Genomic DNA, 15,630 nt, shown 5'->3' on the forward strand with positions numbered 1-15,630 from the left:
CTATTGAAAAATCAAACTAACAAATTTAATACTAAATAGAATAATTATACCAAAATATTTTAAATTATATAACAAACTAGATCATACTAAAAATAAAACATTATCGTTTACTTTTGAAAGAAAACTTTATTTAATACCAATTTAAATTACTTGAAATATCTCTGTAAACATAAATATATTGGAGTTACTAACTGATATAAAAAGTTTAAAACACTTTTCACGCAACTTGTAGCCCAAGGGGTAATAACGTAATTTCATTTAATTAAACAGTACATTACCCAAGCTTCAGTAGGAACCTGCTAGTTGAAAACAGAAAAACACGTTACGTAAAAGAAAAAAGGTAGTTTGCGAGGCAGAGGCTCACCGAGAGACGGGCGGCGAGCTGGGCGGTTGTTTACGGTGGTGAGGGCAGTGGTTACGACAGAAAAAAGGGCGGCCGAGCACTGGTACGAAAGAGAGAGAGTGATGAGCGAGTGAGAGAGAGAACGTGGGAGACATAGCACAGAGATAGAGCTCGACTTACCGAGGGTGGTCACGATGGACCTGGGCGTACGACCGTCATCTTCTGGTTGTTCCTGCTTGAGGCTGAGCAGTTGGGTGGCGGCGCTGGGGTTCACTATGGAGAAAGGCTGGTGCTCTATTTTTTTTTCAGTGGTGCAAACAAAGGCTTTTCCGTGAGGTGGGGGGTGGCTCAAGGTTTTGTGTGGCTGAGAAGCGGCCAAGCAAAGGTGTTACGGCGCAACGTTGGGCGTGGGTGAGCCGTGGCAGGTGGCATTAAGGAGTTGGGGTGGCTGCAGGTGTGGCTCTGTTTCAGATGTCTAAAACAGAAGATTTTCATGGCTTGCAACGGAGGCTACGAATGCGTTGGGCACAGGCTTCGTGTGGCTGAGGTTCCACGTGGACTGGGTTTGGGGGAGTAGCAACTCGTTGGCTTGGCTGTGAGCGGGTGGCGGGGCTGCCGAACGCAACCGAGGCTTGCAATTTTTTTTTTCAAAGGCTGGGCAAAAGCTAGCGACGACGAGGAAAGGGAGGGCTAGAGCTTCCGCGCGTGGAGTTGCAATGGCTGGTTTGTGGCTACTTGGAGGTGGTGAGGCGGCTGGAGTGGAGGTCTTAGTTTAATATGGATGGCTTAGAGCATGAAGAGAGGGCAACGACACATAAACTAGGGTTGAGAATGTTTAACACACACACACACACATATATATATAGAAGATATAAATAGTAAGGAGAAAAACCTAGAGGAGGGGATGAAACGGGGCATGCATGCAAATGGCAAATGGGCGCGAAACAATGTGACGTGTTCTGGACGCTTCCATGGGACTAGGCCCTTTAGCCCTAAAAAAATAAAAATAAAAATAAACTTGGTCCATGACTCGGATTTTACCTTAATTTTTGGGTCTCGACTCAACCTAAAACAAGTATACTTATCCCATAAATTTTTTTCTGATGAACATCCACTTGATCCATTAAAGATTTTAAAACCTAATTATCAAACCTATTGAAAAGTTATATTCTCCCAAAAATATCTTAGGCCCAAACTCTCTTCTAAAAATTTTACTCTTAATTCCAAACGATTTATTTTTTTCCTAACTATAAACCCAAAATTTTGTAGAACAGCTTGACTGGCTCGGTGTTACATCCACCCCCTTAAAAAAATTTGTCCTCAAAATTTGCTGCACCAAGAGTCAAATCTAGTACACCAATCCTTCATATTTTTCCACAATCCTAACTTCCTAATACTACTTAACTCAGCAATCTCCAAAATCCAAGTGTCAATTTCAGAAGCGACTTCCAGTCCAAACCTAACAGTATGAATCTTAACCATAGATTTGCAAGCGTCAATTTAATAACTAAAAGAGGACTAAACCTCACCAATAACTAAACCTCACAAATATCTAAAAGGGGAACTCCCAAAATAATATTTAGAACCTCTGAAGAACAATACAATCAAAAGCTCCAAACTTAAGTCCTAAGTAATTTTAGATCACAAAATTTCCGGAATCCATAGAAAATCTACTTTTAACCATACTTTTCCTAAACTTCTCCCTTCCAAAACAAAAACTAATTAGTCAAATACCTAAAACTAGAGGAGTCTCGTAGATATAAAATATTGTGTAAAAAACCCCTTCGCAACCCTCTTCAACCAACTTCAATATTCTAAACTATACTACTAGAAAAGTTCCATGCAAGTATGATTAATCCCAACTCAGCTAAGACATAAAGCTTTCAAGGAGAAAAGAGTGGGGTACCTGTGATTGCATTTTTGTCCTCCGCATCTTCAGATGTTAATGCAAACACTCGAGCTGGTCCCATTCTAAGTTGATTATTTCCATGACTTGTCTGTTGGGAAACTGGAGGTGGGTTAGGCTTCTTGTTATCCGACTGCAGCAAAGGACTTTCCTTGATAAAATGTCCAGATTTTCCACAACGAAAACACATCCTCATTTCATTTCTGCACTCTCCCATGTGTGCATTATTACAAAAATTACAGAGGTTATTCAATTGAATTCCTTGCATTCTCTTTTGACCTGAGTTGCTCCCTTCATTTCTCTTTTTCCATGGCCCTTGATCCATACCCGAGGATCCTTGTGGAGTAGCTCTCTTTCTTGTTTCTTGCGATTCCACACCCCTCTTAATATTTTGCTCCATCAAAATTGCCTTGTGCACTAACTCCGAAAAACTCTGAATCTGCAAGACCATTACCCATTCATATATTTGGAAATTCAAGCCTTCTTCAAACGTCCTGGCCTTCTTCTCTTCATCCGGGATCAAATATGGAACGACACGTGATAACTCTGCAAATTTTGCAGCATACTGGCGTACCGTCATGGTCCCTTGCACCAAGTTAGTAAACTCTCGGGCTTTAGCTTCCCGGTCTGCTTTCGGAAAGAAACGGTCAAAGAAGTTTTGCTTAAAGTGAGGCCAGTTCACTACACCAGTTCCATCAGTTTCTCCGATGGCCTTCTCAGAGTTCCACCATCTCTTTGCTTCTCCGATTAATTTAAAAGCTGCAAATTGAACTTTTTGTTGATCGCTGCACTCCAAAACACTAAATATCTCTTCAATGTCCTGAATCCAATCCTCAGCTGCATTGGAATCGCTTCTTCCATCAAAAGTGGGGGGATGGGTACTATTAAATTGTTTGAAAGTGCATCCTCCTTCACTATTGTTATGTTGACGACCCGAAGGACTCTGCGCGAGATCGTCTATTAATTGATGCACTGCTACTCGGAGTACTTCGGAAGAACTCATATTTGCTTCCCTCTCGTTATTGGTTGCATTCAGATCCGACACATTTCATTCTCAATGGCGAGGTGGCATCCTGAAAAAATTTAAAACTTTACAAATTGTTTTAAAAACAAAATTATTGAGTTCATAAATAACAAGTGGTACCCGTAAAACAAACCTATAGTCTAAACCTTAAAGAGTATGAATTTAACTCGTAAACCTGTATAAATCCTATACATCGAAATTCTTCCCAAAGTCTGCAATTTCAAAAACCTTATTTACTCTGGTTTGCAAAGCTTAAAATCTTAACTATCCACATCATCAACTCTCAATCCTCAACTTCCGACGCCTTAAATATGGAATTACTTCCTAAACCTACAGATATCCAAAAAGTTCATAATTTGTAGTCTGCAGAATCTCAAACCTAGCTCTGATACCAACTGAAACGCCCCGTCCCCGAGGGTCCAGAGAGTTAACTCATGCCACCAAGAATCATCTCCAATAACATTTTTAAAATAAACCAGAGTCTCTATAACATATTAACCTATTTTTTCAACACAAATATCCATGTTCCTACATAAAGGCACATCAGAAGTATCTCGATAAAATACATAAACATTTCCACAAAGACTAGGAATATCCATAACTCAAAATACCATAGACACATAAACTATCAACACTCCCAAAAAGACTCTCCAAAACGTCCTTGTACCCTAAGGCACTTTGTCTTCTATGATTAACAAAACTTGCAAGTTCTCCCTATTCCTGACTTCCAGCTGGTGCATCAAAATTATCTGAAACATATTATGGAGATAGGGAGTGAGTTATTAACAATTTAGTAAACAGAGAACATATACTAGTATGCAAACGTGAGTAATAACGTAATTTCATTTAATTAAACAGTACATTACTTGTAGCTCAAAGGGTAATAACGTAATTTCATTTAATTAAACAGTACATTACCCAAGCTTCAGTAGAAACTTGCTAGTTGAAAACAGAAAAACACGTTACATAAAAGCAAAACGGCAATTTGCGATGCAGAGACTCACCGAGAGATTGAGAGCTCGACGGGCAGAGAGCTGGGCGGTTGTCTACGGTGGTGAGGGCGGTGGTTACGACAGCAAAAAGGGCGGCCGAGCGCTGGTATGAAAGAGAGAGAGTGATGAGCGAGCGAGAGATAGAACGGTGGGAGACATAGCACGGAAACAGAGCTCGACTAACTGAGGGTGGTCACGACGGACCTGGGCGTATGACCGGCATCTTCTGGTTGTTCTCGCTTAAGGCTGAGCAGTTGGATGGCGGCGCCGGGGTTCACTATGGAGAAAGGCTGGTGCTCTGTTTTTTTTTTCGGTGGTGCAAACAAAGGCTTTTCTGTGAGGTGGGGGGTGGCTCTAGATTTCGTGCGGCTGAGCAACGACTAAGCAAAGGTGTTACGGCGATCCTTTAGGCGTGGGTGAGCCGTGGTAGGTGGAACCAAAGAGTTGGGGTGGCTGTAGGCGTGGCTCTGTTCCGGGTGTCTAAAACATAGGATTTTTGTGGCTTGCAACGGAGGCTACGGAGGCGTTGGGCGGCAGCTTCATGTGGCTGAGGTTCCGCGTGGACTGGGTTTGGGGGAGTAGCGACACGTTGGTTTGGCTGTGAAGGGTGTGGCGGGGCTGCCGAACGCAACCGAGGCTTGAAGTTTTTTTTTTTTTTTTTTCTCCAAAGGCTGGGCAAAGGCCAGCAATGACGGGGAAAGGGAGGGCTAGAACTTCTGTGCATGGAGTTGCAGTGGCTGGTTTGTGGTACTTGGAGGTGGTAAGGCGGCTGGAGTGGAGGTCTTAGTTTAATATGGATGGCTGAGAGCGTGAAAAGAGGCCAATGGCACATAAACTAGGGTTGAGGATGTTTAACACACACACATATATATATAGAAGAGATAAATAGTAAGGAGAAAAACCTAGAGGAAGGGATGAAACGGGGAATGCATGAAAATGGCAAATGGGCGCGAAACTATGCGACGTGTTCTGGACACTTCGACGGGACTGGGCCCTTTAGCCCTAAAAAAATAAAAATAAAAATAAACTTGGTCCACGACTCGGATTTTACCTTAAGTTTTGGGTCTCGACTCAACCTAAAACAAATATACTTATCCCATAATTTTTTTTTTTATTAACATCCACTTGATCCATTAAAGATTTTAAAACCTAATTATCAAACCTATTGAAAAGTTATATTCTGCCAAAAATATCTTAGGCCCAAACTTTCTTCTAAAAATTTTACTCGTAATCCCGAACGATTTTTTTTTTCTCGTAACTATAAACCCAAAATTTTGTAGAACAGCTTGATTGGCTCGGTGTTACACAAATGGTACTGACAAATGGATTTGAGAGCATGAAATGAGTTGTATTTTCAGTGTAGGGAGTGCCAACAGGTTTTTTAAGACCTGTGTGAAGCCTGCTATGGGGGAAACCTCCATTGTGACATCCCATAAAGCATTTTGGACTGCTATTTGGAAATTAAAAGTTCATCATAAGGTTAAAATCTTTACTTGAAGAGCTTGTAAGGAGGGATTGCATGCTATGGCTAATTTGATCAGGAGAAAGATTAATGGAGATGGATAGTGTTGTTTTTGTAAAACTCAGTTGGAAGATCTTGTACATGCTTTGTTTTCATGTCCTTTCATCTATGATTATTGGGTATAAAAGTTTCCAGTCTTTCTTCAGTTTGATCTCCAAAGGCCTTTTATGCTTATTGTAATGGATATTCATTCAAGAGTTTCACCTGAAGACTTAGAAGACTTTATGTTGTTGGCATGGGGCTTATAGTTTAGGAGTAATAAGATGCTACATGACCAGATTTGTGTACCTCCATATCAGGTGATGGATTTTGCCTTTTCTCAAAGGATTAAATCTGTCCCTAAGGTGCACTTGAGAGGTAGTATCCAGAAAGTGGAATACAAATGCTCCCCTCCTCCTAATGGCTTCTTCAAACTTAATATAGATGAAGCTTTGTTTTTTTAACTGAAGAAAGTAGGTGTAGGTGTTGTTTTAAGGGATTCTAGTGGTGAAGTACTTATGGCTGTTAGCAAGATGGAAAGTGAGGTAACTGGCCCCGAAAGCATTGAGGTGTTGGCTATGTTAAGAGGCTTATAGCTATGTGTGAACATGGGTTTTGATCATGTAATCCTAGAAAGTGACTGCTTATTGATGGTAGAAGAGGTCAACAGTGGTACTGAGTCCTTTGCATCTGACAAAACATTGGTGCTTGAGGTTCGAAGGCTGATGCAAGGTTTCAAGAAGTGCAAACTGAAACATGCAAACAGAGCAGCAAACTTGGCTGCACATAGGCTTGCAAGACATGCATGGAGTGCAACGGATATGCAAGTTTGGTGGCATAATGTAATGCCTTGGTCCAGGATGGATCGAAGAGTTATTGCTTGTCACTCAAAATCATTTTTCAACCATATAGTTATAGACTCAAAAGTTTTCAATAACACGTACAACTCACTGTTTCAAATCAACCACTCTAATAAGATTAATTTAAAACCACAAAAATCTCAAATTTAACATCAACTTTCCAAGATACCAAATAAACAAAGCAAAACAGAACTATGAAATAAAATCTCCAATAACCAAAATGCCATCTTTGTACTTAATCCACTATGCTCACGTAGCCTTATACATGATTTCTAGTCTTGGTCCCCAATTGTACCATAAAAAATATCCAAAAAATGTTATGGAGATAAGGGGTGAGTTATCAACAACTCAGTAAGTAGAGAACATATACTAATATGTAAACATGACCCTTTTCAGAAAGTTCGATATGCAGAAACAAAACATTTCACTTTCATATGTAGATCTCAGAAAGTGTTATCAAAAAATCAGAGCGATTTTTCAATCTTTTCATACTCAAAAAGCAATTGTTGATCATATTCAAAGATTCTTTTCATATTCAAATACCCTTTCATATTCGAAAACGCTTTGGCATAACATAACTGAACATCTCCATCTTATCATATCATATCATATACCATATTTAACCCCCGTGATAGGGTTATGCTATCCCCGGTGGCCAAACCATGTAGTACCATATTGTGAAACTTTCCCTTATTTATTCTTGAAGCCCCAAGTGTGCACGCAAGAAAGAACACCAGAAAAACCACTTTGTTTCCAAAGTGGGTGCACTCATATCATATCAGAAGTCTTGGTACCAACCATATAACAGAATTAGATCATCATATCATAACCAAAATCAGAAAGTCATGCCAAAGGTTTTTCAAATGCATATCATATCAAACCACATGCTGAACATATTCATATCATTTTCATATGATAAAAAACAGATCCAAAATATTTTCGTAATTACGTAATTTTCATAAATTTTCAATTAAATACGTATTTCAATATTTAAACTTGAAATGCTAAAATTAACCTATTTTAATTCCTCAATACCTAAAATTCTCATAACTCTAAAATACCATCATTTCCCAAATCCATCAATACCCACTTAAATTCTCCGACTAAGATATTAAATCCTAACTTATTTACTATTGAAGTCTAACTATAAAATTTAATACTAGATAATATAATTATATCAAAATATATTAAAGTAAACCATAAATATTTAATAAAAATAAACTAAATTAGGTTTAAAGAGTTCAAAATAAAAATACATAGTTACCATTTACTTCTGAAATTAAAAATGTAAAAATCTATACTTATAACATAATGTAAATCGTATAAAATATTTTCTTTTGAAACAACTTTCAAAATAATTAAAAGTGAGCAAAAGCACCTTTAAAAACAAAAATAATTTTCTATAATAAGACAATAGGCCCAACGTAATAAAATAAAATAAATAAATAACCCACTAAAATATAACTTTAAAACAACATGTTTTAAAACTGAGGACAAAATTGTAATTCCTTGGAACTAGTCCTTCCTACCACTTACGTAAAGGGCCTTGCGTAAAAGAGAAAAGCTACTTACAACCGTCCTTGCGCAACCTTATGCAACCGGCGCTCCTTTTGATGAGAACTTACCCCCAAACAGACTTCACGTGAATTATTCTAAGATTCGAAACGTGCGAAAAAGAAAATCATCCCCAAGTCAACTTCTCTGTAAGCCCAACACTTCCACCCGTGTTCACCTCTGCACAGCGCAACTCCACGCTGCCGCCAAAGCCGTGAGTGGCCCCATGCAGTGCACCCAACTCCACAACAGTGCACCTGCATCCACACGAAGCCGAGAACCACTCAAAGCACTGCACGTCTTCTCGGTGTTAACCAACACCACCACTGTTTCATTCTGCGCAGCCCAAGCCACTGCCAAATGCTACATTGCTCCACACACGGCAGCACCACCACTCTATATCGTTTCTACAATTGGCAAGATAGGTTTGTGTCCCTTTCTTCCTATAACGGCACCATTCAAACTTATTTAGGAGTTAACTGGTTTAACTTTCTACTTTTTAAAGGGTTCTCCGGAATTTTCATGGGTGGTTTCAGGCGCCAGTTGTAGCGCTATCGGTGGTTCTTGACCTCTTTTCCTGAGTGTGATTTGGGATTTTCTTCTGGTTCTTTAGAATCCCCACTTGATGGAAAGTGACATCATAGAAATCTGCCACATGTTAAAGCCCAGATTGTGGATGAAATTACTTATATCTGGTTGGTACAAAAGGGTTGTCGACATAAATATCTTGGCAAGAAAGTATTATTTTATGCACACATCATACAAAAGGTATTGGGGGTATCATGGCATTAAGTTATGGAGTTTGGGTCAATTAAAATGTTTGTTGCAGCACGACCCCAAATAAACGAAAAGAAACAAACGAACAAAAAAGAAATGAAAAGCAGCCGAAGTTCTGCAGAGAATCGGAAGATTGTATCTTGTTACACGTAACCTTGACTATCAAAGGCTTCACGTCCTCGACAAAAGCTCGGGTAGGATCCATAGTGCTGGGTCGAGTAAGAATGCGGTGGGTGACTTAAAGAAGAGCTACCATGCCCTAAGAGAGGCGTGGTGGGCTTTGGTTTCTCAGTGATTGCTTAATATACGAAAACTAGAAGCTGTGACTTGGGGACTTTTTGGACGTTTCGAATCTTAGAATAATTTACATGAAGTCTGTTTGGGGGTAATTTCTCATCAAAAGGAGTGACAGTTGCATAAGGTTGCGCAAGGCCGATTGTAAGTAGCTTTTATGTGCGTAAAAACATAAACATAGCTTAGTTTGCAGGGAGGTATTCGCTAGACCCAGGGAACTCATGCAGCAGAGACTCACCGTGAGATCGCGGTCGCGAGGTGGCGGAGACACTGGCCGAGCTGGGCTGAGCACTGAGAGAGCGAGTGAGTGATGAGAGAGAGAAAGAAAAGGGAGGGAGAGAATGTGAGAGAATTACTTACGGTGATTCACAGTGCTGCAATTTACGTGCTACCGGTGCCATACGCATGGTGGTATGTGTTTGGTGGATTGGGCTAGCGCCAGCCTCAGTGGTGGCTATTTCCGAGAGGGTTGGTGCGAAGCCATGCAATGTGGGGGCTGTCTACGTGCAGTGTTTATCTGAGGTGCACGAGGAGGCTCCAGTCTAAGTGTTGTAGAACCGCTGTTGGTGACAGTTACGTGTGTTGCAACGCCGTGTTGCATGGTGTACATATAATGATCGCTAGACAGTGGTTCACGAGTGGATCATATATGCTCTATTTTTGAATGGTTAAAACAATGGAATATGGGGGCTTTCGAGATTGGTTCATGGAGGAACTGGAGCTTCCGTGGTGGTTGGATGGTGGCGTCCGATGGGTTGCCTCGCGAGGAACTCAAGTGGGTCATGCATACGTGATGGGCTCGGTTTGATTTTGGTATGGTGTAACTCGGCTTGCTGTAAGGGATGACCAAGACTTACAGCTGTCTCCATGATGGTGCAACCGGCACTAAGATGGTGCAATGTCTTTGACCTAGGTGATAGAAGGGCAGAGGGGCAGTTGTATGAGATGGAGGTTTGTTGCTCTATTCTGGGGCTGCTGAAAGTGGAAGAGCAGTTGTGGAGACTGGTTGGTAGTGGTGGAGGCTAGCGTACAATGGCGAAATGGTAGGTGAGATCCTTACCAACGTGTATGGAGAATGGCATCAGATTGAACGGTGATGAGAGGAGAGGGAGTACCTACGGGGAAGGTGAAATCCACGGATGAAGAGGTCAATTATGGAATGGGGTTAGGGTGGGGTATTTGAATGAGACTGGGGTGGAGGTTACAACAACGTGGGAGAGGAAATCGGACGCAGAAAAAACTGAAAAATCAATAAGGAAAGGGGAAGGGAAAACCGTCGGGGGTGGGGAAAAGAGAACGAGGGAAGAAAAAGAAATCTTACACTACAACAAATATGGTCTTTTGGAACAAATTTTCTCCCCAAAAGACTAGCATTTCGTCCCAAAGTATATTTTGGGATGAAAAAAAACTGTCTCAAGTTCGTCCCTATAAAACTGTCCCAAAACGTATTTTGGGACGAAAATCACAAATTCGTCCCAAAAATATCTTTCGGGACGAAATTAAGCTGGACCGTTCGTTCACGTTCGATCCAATTTTTTTTGGGACGATTTAAATTCATCTCAAATGTCCGTTCGAACATCGTAAATAACATTCGAACAATGAGAAACGGTTCAAACGGATATTTCATGGCCGGTCGATCAATACCACTCTATTCGACTAAATACACATGAAGAAACGTTCGAACAAAAAAATTGATGATCGATCGCAAATGGTGAATTGCTTGTTTGAACGCGTTCGAAGTCTACCTTGCAATGTTCAAACGGTTGTGTCCTATTTATATATGTATGATCGTTTGATGAGAGTTCGAACGGTTATTATTTTCTTGGACAATACTTAAAACCAAATAGATATTTATATTTAAAAAATACATTACAAATTGTTCAATATAAATAAAACTAATCTAATAAGTCAAAACTAAATAAATAAAATACTAATAAAATTATCAGTACATGATATATAATTGTTCAATATGCAAAAACACTTCTAATGAAATTCAATTGTTTGGAGGCCTGAATTGTTGCATAAGCATCTGCATTTGAAGCTGCATCTGTCTTTGTTATTCTTGCATTTGGAGTTGCATATCTCTTTGTTGATCTTCTTCCTGTTTTATGCGCATCTCGCTTGTTTTGTCAATTGAGCCTTTAACTTCTGTTGTTTTGCCATCAATTCTTCGATCCTAGAATTTGCATTCTCTAGAATTTGAAAGCTTTACACAACAACCCAAACCCCTCAAGTAGCCTGAACGTTGACCCAGAACTTGTGTAAAAATTTCAACATCACTTATTGATGAATTATGATCTGATGCAGCTTCAGCACGGAGGGCAACCATTTTATCTTACACAAAACATATAAAATTAATATTGACACAATAATTTAAATATGGTTAATTAAAAGAAATTATAATACTTACATAATTCTCACGAGCATCGGGATGAGTCCACTCTCTATTACTATTAGTATGTGATACAATATATAATTTTGTCAGATCATAATTGGTGTCTGACTCTTTCTACAAGAGATATTGTTAAGATATAAAGTCTATATTAAAAACAAACTACATAGAATAAAAAAAAATTACATTACCAATTTCTGATAGAGGTGATGGAAAGATCTTGAGCCTGCATGATGATAAATCTTTAACTTTCATCTATTCGTTTTGTTTACAGAACTTCGCTCCTGCATAGAAGTTGTAAAAGTTAGCACGTGAAAATTACAAATATGACACATAAAGAATTCATTTAATTTACCTTATATGATAGATCCTCAAACATGTCACAAAGTCTTCCCCATTCTTCAGGTTGGACATCCTGGAAAGGATGCTGGCGTGCATCTTCCTTGTTCTCGTACTTCTTGTAATGCTCATGACACCTCGCCTTATACTTGCAGAATGCATTACACATTAGCTCTTCGAGAGTCCTACGCTCCTCTCTCCGACCAAAATTTAGTTCAAAGTTATCCTTGAAAAAGTATATACACAAAGATATTATCATTTAGAATATTAAATAATATCAATAAAAATTTATTATTTAAATATTATGTACCAAACGACGCTTTTTTATAAACTCTTTCACATCTTGCGAGACTTTATGCCATGAACTCGTAGCCAAAGGTATATAAGTCCATGTAAGAGCATCCACATGCGATGGAAGCCAAGCTGCTTGTTGTCCCTCGCCTTCGGTACGTTCGTCAGGAATGTTAACCTTAATCTTACCTACTTTACGATATTTCTCCAACGTCACGCCTCTAGTAGTGCCTCGTTCGTGACAATATTGTATTGTTATCTCTATAAAATAATATTAGTTATTTACCTTGTACAATTATCATATATCTTAATTAAAAAAATGAGTATTAGCTATTTACCTTGTTCCGTAGAGTCAGTCTCTAATGGCGAGTCAGATGGAGAGCTAGGAACAGGTGGAGAAAGGATGCGAACTTCCTTTCTCTTTGGTGGCATAATTGCGAGATATTGTATAATGTGAACACAAAATCGATCAATCATCTGTATCAATTTCATCTATAGATTCGCTATCATCATCTATAGATATTTCAGATGAGTCAACACTTTGATCAAATGTCGCCTCAACTATTTCAGCCTCAATATCTTCCTTATGTAATGGGATCATCTCATACTAGCTCAAATAGATAAGTTAAAGTTAGGTTGACTTTCTTGATATGCTTCTTGAGTAAAGTGATCATCTTCTTCTTCATTTTGTCCCTCCGCCTCAGGGATAACGTCATAAATATTTCTAAGAGAAAACTTTTATACTACTTGCCATTGATTTCCTAACTGAAGATCGTCTAAATAGAATATTTGAGATGCTTGGGAAGCCAAAATAAAAGGATTATCTTCATACCATTTTTTTGATATATTAATACTCAGAAAATATTCATCATGGTATTTTCCCATTCGAGGATTGTTTAAATCCTACCAATCACACTTAAATATATAAACTACAAGCTCCCCCACATATCTCATTCCAATTATATCTATGATAACTCCATAGAAATCAACATTGTCTCCATCATTACTCATTTTGACGAGGACACCACTATTTTTTATTTTTCTATAATGTTCTCGATCAATTGTGTGATACCTACTTCTTCGAGAAATACATGCAGAATATCGAGCAGCGCGTCTCGAGGGCCACGCGCCAGTGCATATAGTTCGTCTGATATATCGTTCGGATTACTCGCATGCATTTGTACAACCTACATATTAAATAAAATATAAACATTCAACCGTTAACAATCTTCTCTATTTAAAATATGTTAGTGCAAAATTGCATCTGTATTAATGTCATTACCTGTTGTTCGAAGCATTTTGGGATTACTCACATGGATTTTATATGAAGCAGTCTAACTGTAAATGACAACGTACTGTGCCTTCTACACATTGGATATAACTCACATTGTGAATCATTCTATAAGCAGGTAAAAGTGTCATGGCACGAATCATTTGAATTTGATGGTTCTATTCCACTTTCATCTATAAACATTCACGCACCAATGTCGCTCAGCATTTGCTCCATATCCTATTCGAGATCATCACCAACAACCTTAGGATGTAATCTTCATCGATGTCTTCTTCTTCATCTTGAAGATCGAATGACGTTGGATACAGTTCTCCATGTAAGACGCAATCGGTATAACTTTGGTCAATACCTTTGACAAACAGATGCTCCCTCACCAACTCTATCGTATGATAACACAAATTCTTGCAAAGTCGGCATGAGGGACTGACGACGTGCGGGAAGATTATAAGTTATCGCCAACCGTTCGAACGTAAATAAAGTGCGGTCGAACGCGAAAAAATTTCAGCGTGCCAATTTTCCCGCCCGCACAAATTTCTTCAAGGCCGTTCGATCGACTAAAAATTACGTTCAAATAGTAATCCAGGAGTCTTTAATTGGCAGGGTGTTTTCCCACCACTGCAATAATCCGTTCAAATGCAAATAATGTGTTCGAACGGTTTACGAATACCGTTTGAACACATCACCTTAATGTTTAAATATTTTTTTTTTCATTATTAAATGAAAAGTACTATAAGATCATATGGATTTAGTAATATATATTATCGTATATTTAGTAATCTATACTAAATATCATAGATATAGTAATATATACTATATGATATATAGTAATCTATACTATATGTCATATATATCGTATCAAATATACTAAGATCACATAGTAAAGTATAAAGAAATTTATAAGATGATAGTATATTAGTAATCTATACTCTATATATATATGTAGTATAGTATCATATATAACATATATAGTAAAGTATAATGGAATATATAGTATGATATATATGTAGTTAAGTATAAACTCATAGTATATAGTATATAGTTCTATATCCTATCACATATATATATATATATATATATATATTACAACCTCATATATAACACTTTGATAGTAAAGTATTATGATATATTACTATATTACTATAATAAAATATATATAAGTTATTATGTTTTCATTTAAAGTATTATACTATCATAATATATATTATAATATTACATATATATTACAGTACATATAATCTACTCTAATAGTATATATATATATATATATATTATATTAATTTAAAGAATTATAAATATAATATACATTTAATATAAAATTTTACTAAACTTAAAACAAATATCGTTCGAATGTTAAATATTAACGTTCGAACATAAGTTTAAAACCGTTCGAATGGTCAAGTATAACGTTCGAACGGTTATGTACATATAAGTTATCGCGGCCAGAACTCTCTCTTACGCCGCCATCCCTACCATTTGAAAACGAGAGGAAACGTTTGAACGCCCATCAATCGCCGTCGTCTACTGCCGTAATCAGCACCTACGTCAAACACTCTTCCTCCCAAGCGAATGTATGCATTTTTAAAGTTGTTTTACCGTTTATTTTATGATTTTATGGTTTTATTCATTTTCTCTAGAAAAATTGTATTTTTTCATCAATAGTCACCGTAGAACACAACAAATCCACCGTAGGATGTTTAGAAATGAAGAATAGTATGTGTTTTATCGAAGAAACCACGGAATCGATGCATTTTTTTGTGTTTTCATGGCCGCTGAGTTGACTCAGCCATGGCGATCCAGTTTCTGTTCCAACGCGTTCGAACGATTTAACTTTGACATTCGAATAGTTTTACAATATTCGAACGGTTTGTTGTGTCTGTTCGACCATATATTTTATCGTTCGAACGCTTTATATTACATTTGACCCATTTACTTTGTATTCACTTATTAAATTATTTTCATCGTTTCATTGAATTATTCTATCAATTAATTTATTAAATTGCTATTAGTATATAGTTTTGTAAATCTTTTTGTCGTAATTAGATTTTATCACTAATGTTGAATATATA

At 37.9% G+C, this 15,630-nt stretch overlaps 1 protein-coding gene across 1 annotated transcript; it reads right to left on the bottom strand.

Moving 5' to 3' along the window:
* Positions 1 to 2,226: 2,226 nt before the first annotated feature.
* LOC121260069 lies at positions 2,227 to 3,252 on the bottom strand. Its single transcript, XM_041161925.1, has one exon. The coding sequence runs from the start codon at positions 3,250 to 3,252 to the stop codon at positions 2,227 to 2,229; it is 1,026 nt and encodes a 341-aa protein (XP_041017859.1).
* Positions 3,253 to 15,630: the final 12,378 nt, after the last annotated feature.

The sequence above is a fragment of the Juglans microcarpa x Juglans regia genome, chromosome 4D (assembly GCF_004785595.1).
Source record: "Juglans microcarpa x Juglans regia isolate MS1-56 chromosome 4D, Jm3101_v1.0, whole genome shotgun sequence".
Lineage (NCBI taxonomy): Eukaryota > Viridiplantae > Streptophyta > Magnoliopsida > Fagales > Juglandaceae > Juglans > Juglans microcarpa x Juglans regia.

Coding starts and splice junctions, on each gene's coding strand:
- LOC121260069 (XM_041161925.1), bottom strand. CDS start 3,252: ATGAGTTCTTCCGAAGTACTCCGAGTAGCAGTGCATCAATTAATAGAC.